Source organism: Telmatherina bonti, assembly GCF_933228915.1.
Source record: "Telmatherina bonti genome assembly, chromosome: 4".
Taxonomy (NCBI): Eukaryota; Metazoa; Chordata; class Actinopteri; order Atheriniformes; family Telmatherinidae; genus Telmatherina; species Telmatherina bonti.
This window is the reverse complement of record NC_136622.1, coordinates 20,740,276-20,754,627: the sequence shown is the minus strand read 5'-3', so window position 1 is coordinate 20,754,627 and position 14,352 is coordinate 20,740,276. Positions and strand designations below refer to the sequence as shown.

The following is a 14,352-nucleotide window of genomic DNA, read 5'->3' as shown; positions in this document are numbered from 1 at the left end:
TAATGTCCTGCCACTGCATTTTTAATGGAAAAAAATCACATTAGATTACCAAGAACACGAGCATCTTCTCAAGCCTTAACAGAATATGTAATGTGAAAAAAAAGTCTAACAATTAGTTTTGTTCACAGCATGTCTGCTCAGTTAAGAGGACAAATTGAGCATTGTATTTGCATTAGGAAAATAAATAATTAATACAGTGCTTCACCTTTTATCTTTCCTTTATTCTGCTAGTTTTTACTGTACCCATTAATTAGTGATATCAGATTATTTTGTATTGCAACTGACTAATATTTCCTCATTAGTTCAACCTGCTTTCAGTTCTATTTAATCTTTTGCACAGTCCGCATTACAAAAAGCAAAACAGCTTGATTTTTTTTATCTACTTAAAATGGAGGAAAAATGTGTAGTGGTGAATTAATTGCAAAGGAGAGATGCATAAAATATTTAGTTGGTTGTTCAGAGTAGTGAGCAGTTCAGTCTTTCCCCTGGTTTTAAAAGAATGCCTGGTCTCAATAACGTATAGCAGGTTCAGTTTATGCTCTGTCCTGGTTTTAGATTAAAGAAGGTAAAAGGCTTTATCAAAGGGATTTAAAATTCATCACCAGCTTAGACCTGTTCCAAATTAGCTTAAAAGTGTGGCTTTTGGACAGATGCATAACCTTATCCTTAATCATGTTACAATATGGCGGCTGTTGATGGTCTTGACTGAGAGTCATGCAGTACATCTCCTTTTAACACTGGGCCAGCCTTGTTATTGCAGCTGTGTTGTCTACAATACACCTCTTGTTGCAGCACAGCAGGAGGCTGTTCTGAGCTTCTGGCCTCTGTGTCAGTGTCTGTGTGTGTGCGTGTGCATGACTGCTATAATCACATTCTTCCCCAGCTTTCATACTACAGTTTGTGTGAGTTGGCTTTTTAACTACGTTCGGAGAAAGGACTGCAACCTCTTTAAATCTTCTAACGCACATCAGATAGCGTTTTTCATTTGCATCCATGCTGATATACTATCACACACAGAGGCAGGTAATTTGCATGTGATTATTTGCATATTGTACAAAGCAAGCATGCCTGAGAGACCACCCACTGCTCTGTTCGAACAGCATCTGGCTGATACACAGCTTACACGATGTATTGCTGATAGGGCTGGTGTCATCACCAGAGACTGACAGACAAACGAGGTCACCTTCAGACAGAGATGGCGGGTGGGGGGAGGCACTGAGAGATGGATATCTTCAGAAGGAGATAAAACAGTACAATCACAAATGGTAGAGCTCACAGTGTTTTGAGTTCTACACGGTCAAGTTGCATGCTGTGTGTCCGGTTTCCTGTTCAGCCTTAAGATCTGTTTTTGCATGCTTTCATTACCATCAACTACTCTTGTTCCTTCAATCTTTCTGTCTAACACGCCTCTCCCTCATGGATGTCTCTGTGTTTATGTTTGTGATGCTGCTAATAGTTCTGTGAATCGGTGTGCGCTGACCACACAGAGTAACACAAATAGATGCAGAAAGTATCTATATCTGTATGTCCGTCTTATACATACTCTTCATGTATACTGGTCTGGTATAAACTAAATGAAAGCATTCATTCTCAGAAAAGTATACACACTTTCCCTCTCAGATGCACATCCAGTCCACGTTTCACACAGAAGCTCCTGAGCTACATTTTAATCTGAGTATGCATTTGTGTGTGAATTACATTAAAGTGGCATATTGATTAGCTTTGCCCTAAGCTAACCCTTATATAAGCCCACAGCTCCATCTCTGCTGTACCCTCCTCAGGCTGCCACTGGTAGTAACATACACACATACACACAAGGTTTGGATTAGTTGGCTGGGCAGACATCCAGTATGACAAATCCACACACACATACACACAGAGGCTGATATTCATATCCTTTCTGCACACCTCTCTCTGTGAGCATTTCTTCTGTCTTTATATACTGCCACAGTCCAGCCAGTTTTAGTAAAATGTCTCATTAGCTACTCATGCTATGCTAACAAGGTGAAGCTAACAATGTAGATTATAGAAAAAGGAAACAGTGTGGTTTAAACCCTCTGCACAACATGAAGCAAACTTGAATTCTCCCCCAAAATAATGTTAGCATTCCTCTGTGTTTTTATTTTTGCACCTCACTCTCAATTCTGAGTCATAGGTATTATCTTGAGACTAGACGAGCTGCTGCTCTCCTGAGAACTTCCTGGGTTTTACATACTCTGGAAAATACACTAGCATGCACAGGAAGGCAGGTATCAAATAAGAGGTGGCTTTGAAGCTGCTAAATGAAAGGCTGAAGGCAGGAACGATGGCATTCTCTGGGAAGCTTTAACTGTGTAGGTCTGTCTGAGAGAAAGAGCTTGGGAAATAAAGGCAGTATTATGATCTACCACCCAGATATGAGTTTTCTTAAATGCCTCTATCTGTCCTAGTGCAGGCTGCTTTGTAGTATCAGCAAAAAAGCATGTATACTTGAAATGAGCTTGTATTGCTGAACCTTTGTTTATAAGTCACTGGTGTGCTAAATTTGTCTTCTCCAGTTAAAGATCCTCATTAATAAATGTGTTCATTATGTGCTGGCTTCTTTGAAACTTAAAAGTACTACTCTCTACCACCACTTGCCTTGAGTTTCTTGACTAAAACTGCCTTGCAGCAGAGGTGTGTTGGAGGAAAAGACAAATATTTAAGTTGGACACAGTGAAGTTGTTTCATAAAGCAAGCAGACAACCCCAGTGTTCTCAATTATCACTGTCGTTCAATGTCTGGAAGGAAAACACTATCGCTCACACAATGCATTTTTCTTATTACCCTCGCCTGTGGGACATTCAGTTAAAAATGGGAGATTAAACAAATATGAGTGCAATTAGCTCTGTTTGTTACACTTTGCTCCACTGCATTCTCATAACAGAAGTTAGGGTCTCAGATCTGGTAGTCATGTGTGCTGCTTGTGACTCCTCACTGTTTAAAGAGCGCCTGTTGTTGCCAGTGTGATCCACCAGTAGTGGCCCTCAGCCCCGAAGTCTTAATTAGTATCATCTGTGAGTTCCGCGTGACTCAACTTCTCTCCACAGTTTTTTTTTTTTTCTCTCCAACTCTTCTGCCATCATCTTTTTGGCTTTTGCATGGATGAGAAAAGGACCTGTTAACTTCCTCTGATGTGTTACTGTCTCTCATTAATTTCCACTATGACATAACTAGTCAGTCTGTCATGAAGTGATTTATGCTCATCATCTTTCTTCCATAAGTTAGGGAGGGGGAGGTTAAATTTAAGGCAGGCGTGGGTGCTTGTGCTCAAAGGCACACACATAGCACACAGTGAGCAACCAGAGCAAATCTGCCCACTATGAATCGGCTAACGCTCATCCAATCCAAAATGGACACAGGCTGACAGATGGGCCCAGTGTGTTCAAAGCAGAGGGTGCCGATTTAATATCCAAGCAGGTCAAGTCAAAGGGAGGCAGGGAGAGAGAGAGAGAGACGCCCCTGTGTAGGCACGATGTAAAAGCCCTGCCATCACTGCCACGCAGCTGGGACTCACCTCTCCTCATTGCCGCCGCCTCCTCCTCCCCCTGCCTCCCACACGCTACCCATTTGTTCTTGCTGCCAGGCAGGGAAACGGCCTCTGCAGAGTTCCTCCTCACCAACATTGTAATCAGCATTTGTTTTTAATGATATTGTATGTGCCTCAGAGAAGGTGGCTTGAGAGCAAAGCCTTCCTCCAAGTAGCAAAGTGCTCATAAAACCACATAAGGATAGGATCTGAATCCTGCTACTGCTGGTTCTGACACTGATTTAGACATCTTTTCTCTTACCTCTGACACATTGTGCCTGCCTGCTCTACTACAAGGCTGGGGAGAATAATAGTGGCGCTTATCCTGAAAGCCAGTTATTTTTGTGAATGTGTGTGTTGGTCTACACAGCATGCTTGCATTTCTTTAAACAGCCTTCTCTGTCAGTCACTGAGATGTCAAAGATTGCATGAGTACAGCAGATCTCTTGTACCTTGCCATTGTACATGTACAAACACTTGCAGGTTTTCAGTGTGTGTGTGTGTGTGTGTGTGTGTGTGTGTGTGTGTGTGTGTGTGTGTGTGTGTGTGTGTGTGTGTGTGTGTGTGTGTGTGTGTGTGTGTGTGATCTGTCGTCCAGATGGAAGTGCTTATTGAGTGTTGGTGTGCTGGCAGAGCTCTCTTTCTCACTATGAGCGGGAGAAACTAAGGGAAGAGAGAAAGTAGGGTGGAAAACCTTTCCAATCAGATCCATCATCTTTCTGTGTTTCTGTTAATGTGAGTGAATTTGTGATCTTCCCAGCCAGCTCTTCCTGCCTCCCCTTTCTAATCTTATCATGTCTCAGCAGCAGATTAGTCTTCCCAGATCCAATCTCTTCTTCCAAATGCCACAATCAGCCTTTTGTTCTTAACTTGTGCTTACGCTCCCTTTGCTACAGGCAAGGTGAAGATTCCCACACTCTGCCCTTCCTACTATTTTGAGCCCCCACCCCCCATGTCAATGTCACAGTGCTACCAGCCCTGATCTCCCATACCCAAGGCTACCCTGCCCTTGGGGCATTAGCTAACTAAGCTCTTAGCTCAGCACCCTGCTAGCTTAGCTGAACTGCTTGACATTCCTTGCTAACACTGAGCTGCTGCTGCTCTTGTCTGTTTGACCTCCCCCCTTTTCCCTCCCTCCTTCCCCTTGCACCGTCTCCTTTGTCAGTATGTTGGAGAACTGCTTCCTTACTTTTTGGTTGCCACCTCCAGAAGGAAGCCATAGATCCTGGCTGTTGTTGTCACCAGTTGGGGGAAGAGGTCACTAACAGGGTTGGCAGAGGAAGAAGAGAGTGTTTGAAAAGTAGAGGAAAATAAACAGCTTTCCTGTTAACGAGGTGCACTGCTGCGGCTGTTGTGTGGGAGCAGGAGGATCTGGTATTGTTTAAAGCAAAGTTCTAATATTACTGAACAGGGAGGAGGAGGAGGAGGAGGAATGGGACATTAGGTTTGAGAGTCACAGGTTGCCTCAGCATTCTCTGGCTGAAAGGCAGTGGACATGTTGTAAAGGCTTATGTAGAGAGACACAAGAAACTCGCTGTTCAACGCTCACACACAAGTGCTAATGGGGATTTGTTTCACCATTTGAAGTGGTTTTGCATTGAATTACACCGCATTTATTTCACACTCTTAAAAACTCAGAATTAATCCTTTGCTCAGTCCATCTTTTAAATGTATACATTAACAGATTACTCCCTTAGATAAGAGAGCTGGTTCTTTTTACTTTCAAAGACAGTGTTAAGAGGAGAAAGCTGCCCCCTTTCTTTTACATCCCCTCTTACTCCCAGTCTTTGTTGTGTTGTGGTTGTACACAGGGGCCCTAGCTCCAGAGTTGACTGCACACACATGCAGCAACACAAAGAAAACCGCACAGCCATTATAGACCCAAGGGGCCAGCCACCTTTAGCTAGGCAGAGGCTGAATTAACTGGCTCTCACAGACTTGTCTTGGCTGCTGTTACAAGAAAGATGAATGCATTCATTGTTCGCTTTTATTAATATTGACACATTTTTTATTGGCTCTTCAAGAAATAAACATTTAAATCTTGTAATGTTTACTACGATGTAACCCTCTGGGAAATAGCCCTTCTATATTGTAGCCTCTCCGCTGAGTGATCTGAATGCCACAGGCCAGTCTGAGCCACTGGAGGAAGGGGGTGTCATTGTGTTCATCCCTAGAGCATGACTCTCAGATTTATATCACCTCAATGAATAAAGGGGTAGCTTTGTACCCCGGGGGTTTCAGTAAACGGGAGGAGGGGAGTAGTAATTTTAAGTCTGAGGAAATGAGATGGCCTTCCTCTTCCTACCTTAATCCAGCTCCTTTCTCCCCCCTACATTTTGCCCTCATCTCCTCTTCTTTGCACTTTTTTTCCTCCTCTCGTTTAATTTTTTTCCTTCTCAATAGTGGGTTCGTAAGTCTTTTAGCCTCTCTGCAGTGTGCATTATTTCTAAGGTTTAGGGCCCAGGAGGAGGGAGGGCAGGGCCATGTTTAGCCTCTGGTAGGATAGACAAAGATGTCCACCATTGTGAGAGACTCTGCTATATTCCTCTCTCTACAGGCAGCAAGGAATGTCTCTAATCAATTCAGCATTGCAGGTTTTTCTATGCTCTTGTCCTGTCATTGTCAATGGCAGGCTTTTGCAAACCTAGACAATGCAGCCAGTAGTTTGTCAAGTCTGAGCCGTCTTTCATCTCTCTTCATTTTCTCCTCGTGTTATCTACTCATTTTTCCACCCGGCATGTTTATAGAATTGTGATAATTGAAAGCTATGCTCAACTCCCACTACGTGCTCCATATGTTGCACTCTCAATGTTTCTCTCCATCTCCCTCCCTCTTTTGCCTGAGAGGGCTTAACATTGCTGTGAGCTTCATAACAGCAATCAGCTCTGAAGAGTGGCAGCCTTTCTGTAGCGACAAGGATACTACTAATAGTGGAAGTAAAATTTCATCTGTGGTTTAGCACGAGTGAAATAACACAAGTCTATGAATAAGAGAAATGTGTGTATGTGCCGACGTCTTTCCACTTGCCACGTGCTTTTCTGTTTGTACCAAGCTCTGCTCAAGCTCTCTAAAATCCCTTTGATTTAATGGTTTCACAGGCAGAAAATGAGATGTTCAGGTAGCGCACCAGTAGCATTTACCTTCTCTTTTCAAGTATTAATTATGTATAAGCACCAGATAACAACTTGCTCTGCTGTGGCAGGCAGCCTGTTAGTCTAGAAGGCAACAGTGTCTGCAGATAGACAAGCGGTTTGGTGCTTGGAAGGGAGAGGAGGGGGAGAACCATGACATCATTGCACACATTTCTTCACACACAGTATGCCTTCATGCTTGGGGGTCCCTGTCTCAGTCCATCAGTACGGTTCTCTGTTGACTCACAAGAAGGGTGTATGTGGCTGTGTGATGTTGCGTGCATGCTCCTGTAATCATCCAGAGCAGTAAAGCAGCTGACTGACTGCATGCCAGCTGCTGTTTAACACGTCCAGGCTCACTTACTCACTCATTCCCCCACCCTCCTTGCTCTGTGTTTGGAGAAAAGAAGAAAATGAAAAGGTGGTGGAATGATGGCTTGGATTGAGAAAGGTGGAGGAATGAGGGAAGAGGGAATGATGGGAATGGGAAAACCAGAGGTGGGCTTGAGGTTTTTTGGGAGGTGATGATTTGCTTGGCTGCATGTGCTTAGTCTCCTCCCCAGTGACATAACAGAACAATGTACTCAAACGGCTTTAAATATTTGAACCCTGACTTCATGTTCCTTTACACACATTCACATAAATTCTAGTCTGGAAAGGGTGGATGTCAAACTGCCTGCTTTAGATTACCAGATTAGATTAACCAGTTTCCTTTTAACCCCCCATGTGTTCATTTTTCTTGTCTTCCACTAGTGGTGTCAGGGTGAGTGCAGGTCCCTCAGTCTGTTTGTTCAGTGGAGTGTAGTGCAGTGCAGACAACTCTCTAATAAAGATGGCCAGGGCCAATAGGATTGTGTCGCATTCCAGCACCCAGTCTCACACTCTCTCTAGTGTTCTTTCAAACCACTGTGGTGGGTCTGTTGGGCTTATATGAAGCCACAATAAATATTTTATAACATGAAATGAAAATAGTATTTTGCCCTTTTCATCCCTCACCTCAACATTGGCCTCAGTTTTCACCATTTTTTTCTCCACACCTCCCCTTTCCTTTCTGTTCCTGTTTTTTTTTCCTCACTGCCTTGGAAAGGCTCTCTTCTTGCCTCAGTGCTGCCACTTGCTGGTCATGGGAAGAATTGCACACTCTTGCTCACATGCACTTACTAAAAAGACCAGTGGGTGGCAGCAATAAAAGAGTTTCAAGTCCAGAGCATAGAGACGAGCTACTGTACCTGTGCAAGAATAAGCTGGAAAAAGCCTGGGTAGAATATTTATTACCTTATTTAAACATTAACATTAAATTAAAGCAAGCAACTAAGGAAGAGTTTCATCCATTCTAATCGTTCTCCTCCATAGTTTTCCCAGCAATGACCATACCACTGTTTACTTTATTAAGTCTCTAAATGCCCTACAATCCCTTTTTAATTGACTTGGTCTCTCTGTGAGATTTTTGGCATCGGTCTATGTGAGTCATAAACGGTGCATCTGCACAGCATCAATCTTTGCCAAAAGGCCAGGTTGTGACGTTGTAATCAAACAAAATGATGTCTGTTCATTTTGGTGTGTGGGATCTTTTTATGTCTCCTGCTCACTCGCTGTGTGCCTCTCTGTGTTTTAGAGTAAACGGGACCATCTGCTGATGAATGTGAAATGGTACTACCGCCAGTCAGAGGTGCCTGACTCTGTGTACCAGCACCTGGTGCAGGATCGGAACAACGAGAACGGTAAGAGTCGCTCGAGAGCTTTGAAATGCACATGTACGCAGAAACAAAGCAGAGGTGCAAAAGTAAATGTGATAAATTTCTGTATATCGCCACTTTCAATGTATCTGCACACACACACACACACAAGCACACAGGCACAGACCTACTAACCACTGCTCTCCAGGCTGTTGGGTGACATGTGAGCTTGCATTTCAAATAGAAACCAGATGACCGTGTACCAGGCTGCTCAACCAATCCCATGGCTCTGTGCTGTTCCCTGGGTAACACTTCCTCAGGCCAAACAGCAGCACTGTCAAGTGTTAATAACCTGCAGTATTGTGTGGGCCTTGAGCATAAACACTCGACACCAACATCATCAGTGTACTCTTCATACTCTTAACACATACACATCTATAGAAACATCAACCCTCCCAATGAGGTTTTGCTACTAGATATTGTTCTTCATGATAAATTGAATACAAAAAAGTTTAGAAAATACATTTTTCAAATTTGACCAAAAACAACCAAAATAACATTTTTATAAATATTAAATAAATAAAAATACCAGAATTTTAAGAAATTTTCATTTATTTAGCCATAACTTTGTTGTGTATATAAATGTTAGAAATCTGTTCTGATCAAGTCAGTGTTTCAACTTTTATCTTTTATAGATTCTCTGTTGTCCTTGGTTTAATGCATTACATATTATCCCAGAATGTTGTCTTGAATTTCTTTTTTACTTTGGTTTTATAGCAGAAAGAACTCAGTCAGCTGATTTCTCTGCATCACATACTTGAAGTTTATTTACAATTTAATCTCTTTTTGTTCTCCACCTCTCCACTTAAACTCTGTTTTACGAGTAATTTTGCAGTGTATGCTCACTTTTGTGGCACACAAACACACCTGCTGACACATGTAATTAGCAACTGGCAGTTATTGGCAACCATTAATGGTTGAAATGGGAGGTTTATAGATGAAGAAAAAGATCAAAGTGTCATAGCGGTGGACGGCTCACCAGCGTGTAAAGCATAACACCAAAAACGTAGCAGAGAAAGGACTAAATGGATCAACTACATTTTATTATCTACTGGAAAACCTCCAGCTTTATATGCTGAAAGTAAATGCAGTAGTTTGTTTAAATGACATTAATGTTTATATAGCCTACCACTGAAATGAAATGTTATTTGCTATTTTGTAGTGATGTATGGCATGAGCTGTTCTACAGGACAATGTGATACATTCACTGAATGCTACATTATACAGATGAGGAGAAAAAAAAACTAAACATTTCTTGTGATTGGTAGTTTCACTGTGGTAACATAATGCACCCAGCATGGCACTGTTGTCTTTTAGTCGAGTGTGAGCAATAGTCAGTCCATACATAAAAGCACAGTTAATTGCAGGTATCTGGTTTTGTTTCTTTATTTTCTTTTTCATGTTTGTTTTTTGTCTGAGAGAAACCCAGAGTTAACATGTGGCATTTATTTACTATTTACACAGTGGAAGGGGATTTAGTTGTAATGAGGCTTCTTAGTTACTTTACTTTATTATTTATTTGCGTTAGAATTGAAAGATAGAAATAAATGACTAAAGACCTATGAAGAGTGTTTATTAGGGCTGTGACGATAATACTTTCGTCCCGATTCAATTCCGATTTTTTTGGGTGCCTATGCGATCTAAAATGTGATTCTCACAATTCTTCCATATTGCTGATTTTTGTAGATTTAAAAAAAAAAAAAAAAAAATGTACAAAACTTTTATTTGCTCGTCATTTTCCTTGATTTCAATTTTGAAAAAACAACACAGTAGCCAAACAATGATTCTGCTTCTGTAATACACAAGAAGACAAGTAAACAGATCAATTGTAAAAAAAAAAAAAAAAAAAAATTTACAAAAATTTTTTAATAGATTATTTATTTGAAAGAAAATTTATTTTTAAAAAAAAATCAAATTTAAAATTGTGAACCAAAAAATCCCAACATTCGATTTTTCGATCTGATTTTCCCATCCTTAGTGTTTATGTGGTTTATTTATTAGTATTGTAGGGAAATTACTTAATGCAGATGAATTATGATAGTCGTAAAATAGTGATAATTTCTTTGACAGTAATCACACCAAGGAAATCTATAATCATGACATTCCTGGTTATAAACAATGTTCCACACAAAGATCAAACAAGGATGCGATCAGTTACAACCAGACACTGTTATCTTTGTGTCATTTTTGAGATTATCAACCAAAAGCAGTGTATGCTTTTCCTCCCAGTCCACCTCCACACACTGCTATCTGCAGTTTGCCCTTGCAGAAGCCAGGATTATTAGAATTGATGTCACAAGGCCAGAGCGTGGTGGCCGCAGCACGCCACAGCTTGGGTCATTTGTCAAAGATAAGTACTCAGCTCTTTCTTGGACCCCCCAGTTAGGGTCATTTCACTTGAGAACATCTCTTCTCAGGGGGAGGTAGATTATTACACCACATAATTCAATAAAATCAATATTGACCTCTGCAGAGGTAGTGTGTCACTGCCATATACACAAAACCAGACTCATGAGTTTAATACAAAACAATCACTTCTTAATCTATTTTGTTTCATGTTTTGATGGAGTAAATGTGGTCATTTCATGTAAAAAAAAAAAAAAAAAAAAAAAAAGAAAAAAAAAAGTAGAATATCATATGAGTCCATGTCTTTTTTTTTTTTCCCTCTTGCAGACTCTGGCCGGGAGCTGGTCATCACAGACCCAGTGGTCAGGAGTCGAGAACTCTTCATCTCTGACTACGTGGACACTTATCATGCTGCTGCTCTCAGGTACACAAATAAAAACCTAGCAGAACCAAAGTTGCACATTGTTTTGGTTTTTGTTTGCTTGTTTGTTTCAGGTGTTGTCTTCTTGAGGTCCATTGCTGCGAACACTTTTTTTTTTTTTTTAAAGAAAACACTTATCTTTTGTGACGCCCTCTGCTGTTCCTTAGGTTTAACAGTTTTTTCTCTCTCGTCAGATACTGGTCAGATGCATGGTACTTGTGATTGTTAAAATAAACTATTACCACAACATTGTAATTCTAATAGATCGTTTTCATCTCAAAATATTATTAAATGGCACATCAAATACAAATACATAAAAAAGGACCCATGCTGTCCAAGCTTTTGTACTACCTTCGCATACACATCTGTCAAAAACTGAGCTCCACCAGTTGATAGTACGACTCCTTTGCTCATTGTCAGTGGGAAAAAATGTAGGCTTAATAGTGTTTATTCCATGTCCTTGCCTCTCTCTGCTTCCATTCCTGCCTGACCACCCCTCCCTTCTCTCCTCCTTCTCCTCCTCTTTAAACAGAACCATCTGCGACTAGCAAAACCATCTCTTCCACAAACCACTGATTTCAGGGAAAATTAACTGCAACCTCTCCTATACAGAGCTCCCCTTGATTTAGCTTATTCTCCTGGCTTCAGATAAACGGGAGGGAATTCCAGTGGGATGCTGTAATGTTGTACTTTTCCAAAGATGACTCTCTTTCACACTCTTTAATCTTTCTTTAGGTGGAGTAAGATACTTTTTTTCTCTGCAAGACAGCCTTACTCCACATGCCTGTGATGTCTGTTATTATAATAAAGTCAGACACAGGGGTGCTGGAAACAGGAAATGGTATCAAGATGCACCTCAGAGCTTTAGCCATTTCTGCTCTTTGGGGGGGTGGTAGTGACAGGGAGGAGACATACAGGTTGAATTCCTTTTTAAATCTGGATGACATCTCATCTGTTCTACACATTTTAGCTCTTGCAGACAAGTTAGGGCAGACATGTTCAGCTGGTGTTTACTCCTCCAGCAGCCAAAGCCTTATGTCTCACCACAAAAGTCTGCATGCACTGACAGGCATATAATACCTTCTGTTGTGTTTGTCACCTCCAGTCCATAAATACCTAAATAAATTCTAATTACAGCCACTTCTTCTCCTGCAATGGCATAATTTTATCAACTTTTTTTTTTTTTTTGTCTAATTCATACTGTCTTCTCTTCTGCAGGGGGAAATGCAACATTTCCCATTTCTCTGACATTTTTGCTGCCCGGGAGTTCAAAGCCTGCATCGACTCCTTTTTCTATATTCTTGGATACAACCCAGAGACCAGGTGAGAAGCTTTACTCTTTAGTTACTTGAACTGGTAATTGTCCACATAATCATAATCTTTTAAAGCAAACTGTTAAAAACCCGCAATATGTTAACTTTAGATATGATTAAGAAATGTATCAGGCCCTAACAATAAACAGTTTACAGTTAGGCCTGTCGCAATATGCAATAAGTCAATTAATCGCACGATAACAAAAGTTGCACGCAATAAGTTTGCCGGATGCAATCATTTTCATTTGTCTTTCTTTTCTCACTTTTCTCGAGAATAGAGCAATACAGCAAGCTTTTATCTGCACTTAAAACACAATCATCAATTTCAGTTTTCCCAGCTTGGCAAAATAGAGCTTAACAAACAGGCTAGCTCCATCTTCCCGACAGTACGATCACTGGGGTGTTTAACCGACAGATTAAATACAACCAGGACAGTGCATCATGGTGCGCACTCAGACAGCGTGGTTGGTAAAGCGATGCTGCCCTTCAGTATTGTTAAAAAGGTGGCATTTTAAAAAATGTTGAAAACATTTCACACCCAGCATGAAATGCCTGGATGAACATACATGTTACAATTACAAACAGCAATTCCACAACTTTACAATGACGTGGAAAATGACATAGTGAAGGTGATCAAAGACATTCAATCTTACCATTCCTCCTCTGGCCAAGTCCAAACATGTCCCTTTACATGAGCTTGACCAGACTATGTAACTGTGTTACACAGTGTTTAGAGACTACATGTTCCAGATAACCACATTGCCAAAACCCCAGGAGAAATCCTGATCTGTTTTAGCAGACTGGAGACTGAACGAGCATAAACTAGTCTGCACATCGAGCTAAATGTTCTTAAGAAATTCACGTATGTTGATCTTTGAAAGGATGTACTTGTATTATTATGGCTTTATTGTTATTTTAGTTGAAAATGGTCTCAAAAAGACAACAATAATTGCTTAGCGCAATATTATCGTCTATCACAATAATGTCTGAGACAATTAATCACATAGTAAAATTTGTTACTGTGACAGGCCTAGTTACAGTCAATACAAGTATAACATTGGTCTTAGGGAATAATTTTTTTTAAAAATTGAGGCGATTTGTCAATATACCTATCAGAAGTCTGGACACACTTTCCCATTCACGGTGTGTTCAGACCAAACGTGTTTTGAGCGTCAAGAGCGGCAGGTTTCCATATAAAGCCTATGTGGAGGCGCGGCAAGGGGGCATCGAGCTTTCTCGTGTCGCATTTTGAGCATTGGCGTTCCGCGCGATCCACACCGAAAATTTAAGAAGTTTTTTTTAAGCTTGACGCGCGTTTGCCGGGCACGGGGTGTCAACCAATCATAGCGATCAGCTTGCAGCTCCTGGAGAATTCCTGTGGTGAACCCAGACACGCGGCTGAGATGCCATTACTCCGTGCAATAATTAGGATAACCATTTCTTGCTAAAAAGCTGAATGTTACCGATTTGGCAACGTAGTAGGATACGTTGCCTAGCAACGCTTTGTTTGGGGGGTGGCGGTTCTCTGCTGAGTGCAGCTCTTGTTGCATTATCAGTGACTATCACTGCCCTACGACAAGGCTCTCTAGCTTTATTTATTAAATAAAACCATGCCATTGCTCTACTGAATCCGCCATCATTCAGACTGACCGGAAGAAAAGCTCCGCCTTTCCCCCTCTTTTTTCCGCCGCGTTTGCCGCTTGTCTGGAGCGAGCGTTAAATGCGTCAGGAGCGTTTTGGGCATCGGACACAAAAGTGGCAGTTTAGTGACCAGCGTCGAGTGTTCAGCGTTTTGAGTGTTTTTGACGCTCAAAACGCGTTTGGTCTGAACACACCGTAAATCTAAGAAAGTGTGTCC

General features: G+C 41.2%; 1 protein-coding gene across 2 annotated transcripts in view; it reads left to right on the top strand.

Annotated features, from left to right (window-relative positions):
* Positions 1-14,352, top strand: part of rerea (arginine-glutamic acid dipeptide (RE) repeats a) — a 94,962-nt gene that overhangs the window by 46,800 nt on the left and 33,810 nt on the right. For both annotated transcript variants that reach the window (XM_079239216.1, XM_079239215.1), the window contains exons 4-6: positions 8,294-8,399; positions 11,088-11,184; positions 12,400-12,504. In XM_079239216.1, coding sequence (XP_079095342.1) covers positions 8,294-8,399; positions 11,088-11,184; positions 12,400-12,504 — 308 coding nt within the window. The remainder of the gene's footprint in view (positions 1-8,293; positions 8,400-11,087; positions 11,185-12,399; positions 12,505-14,352) is intronic.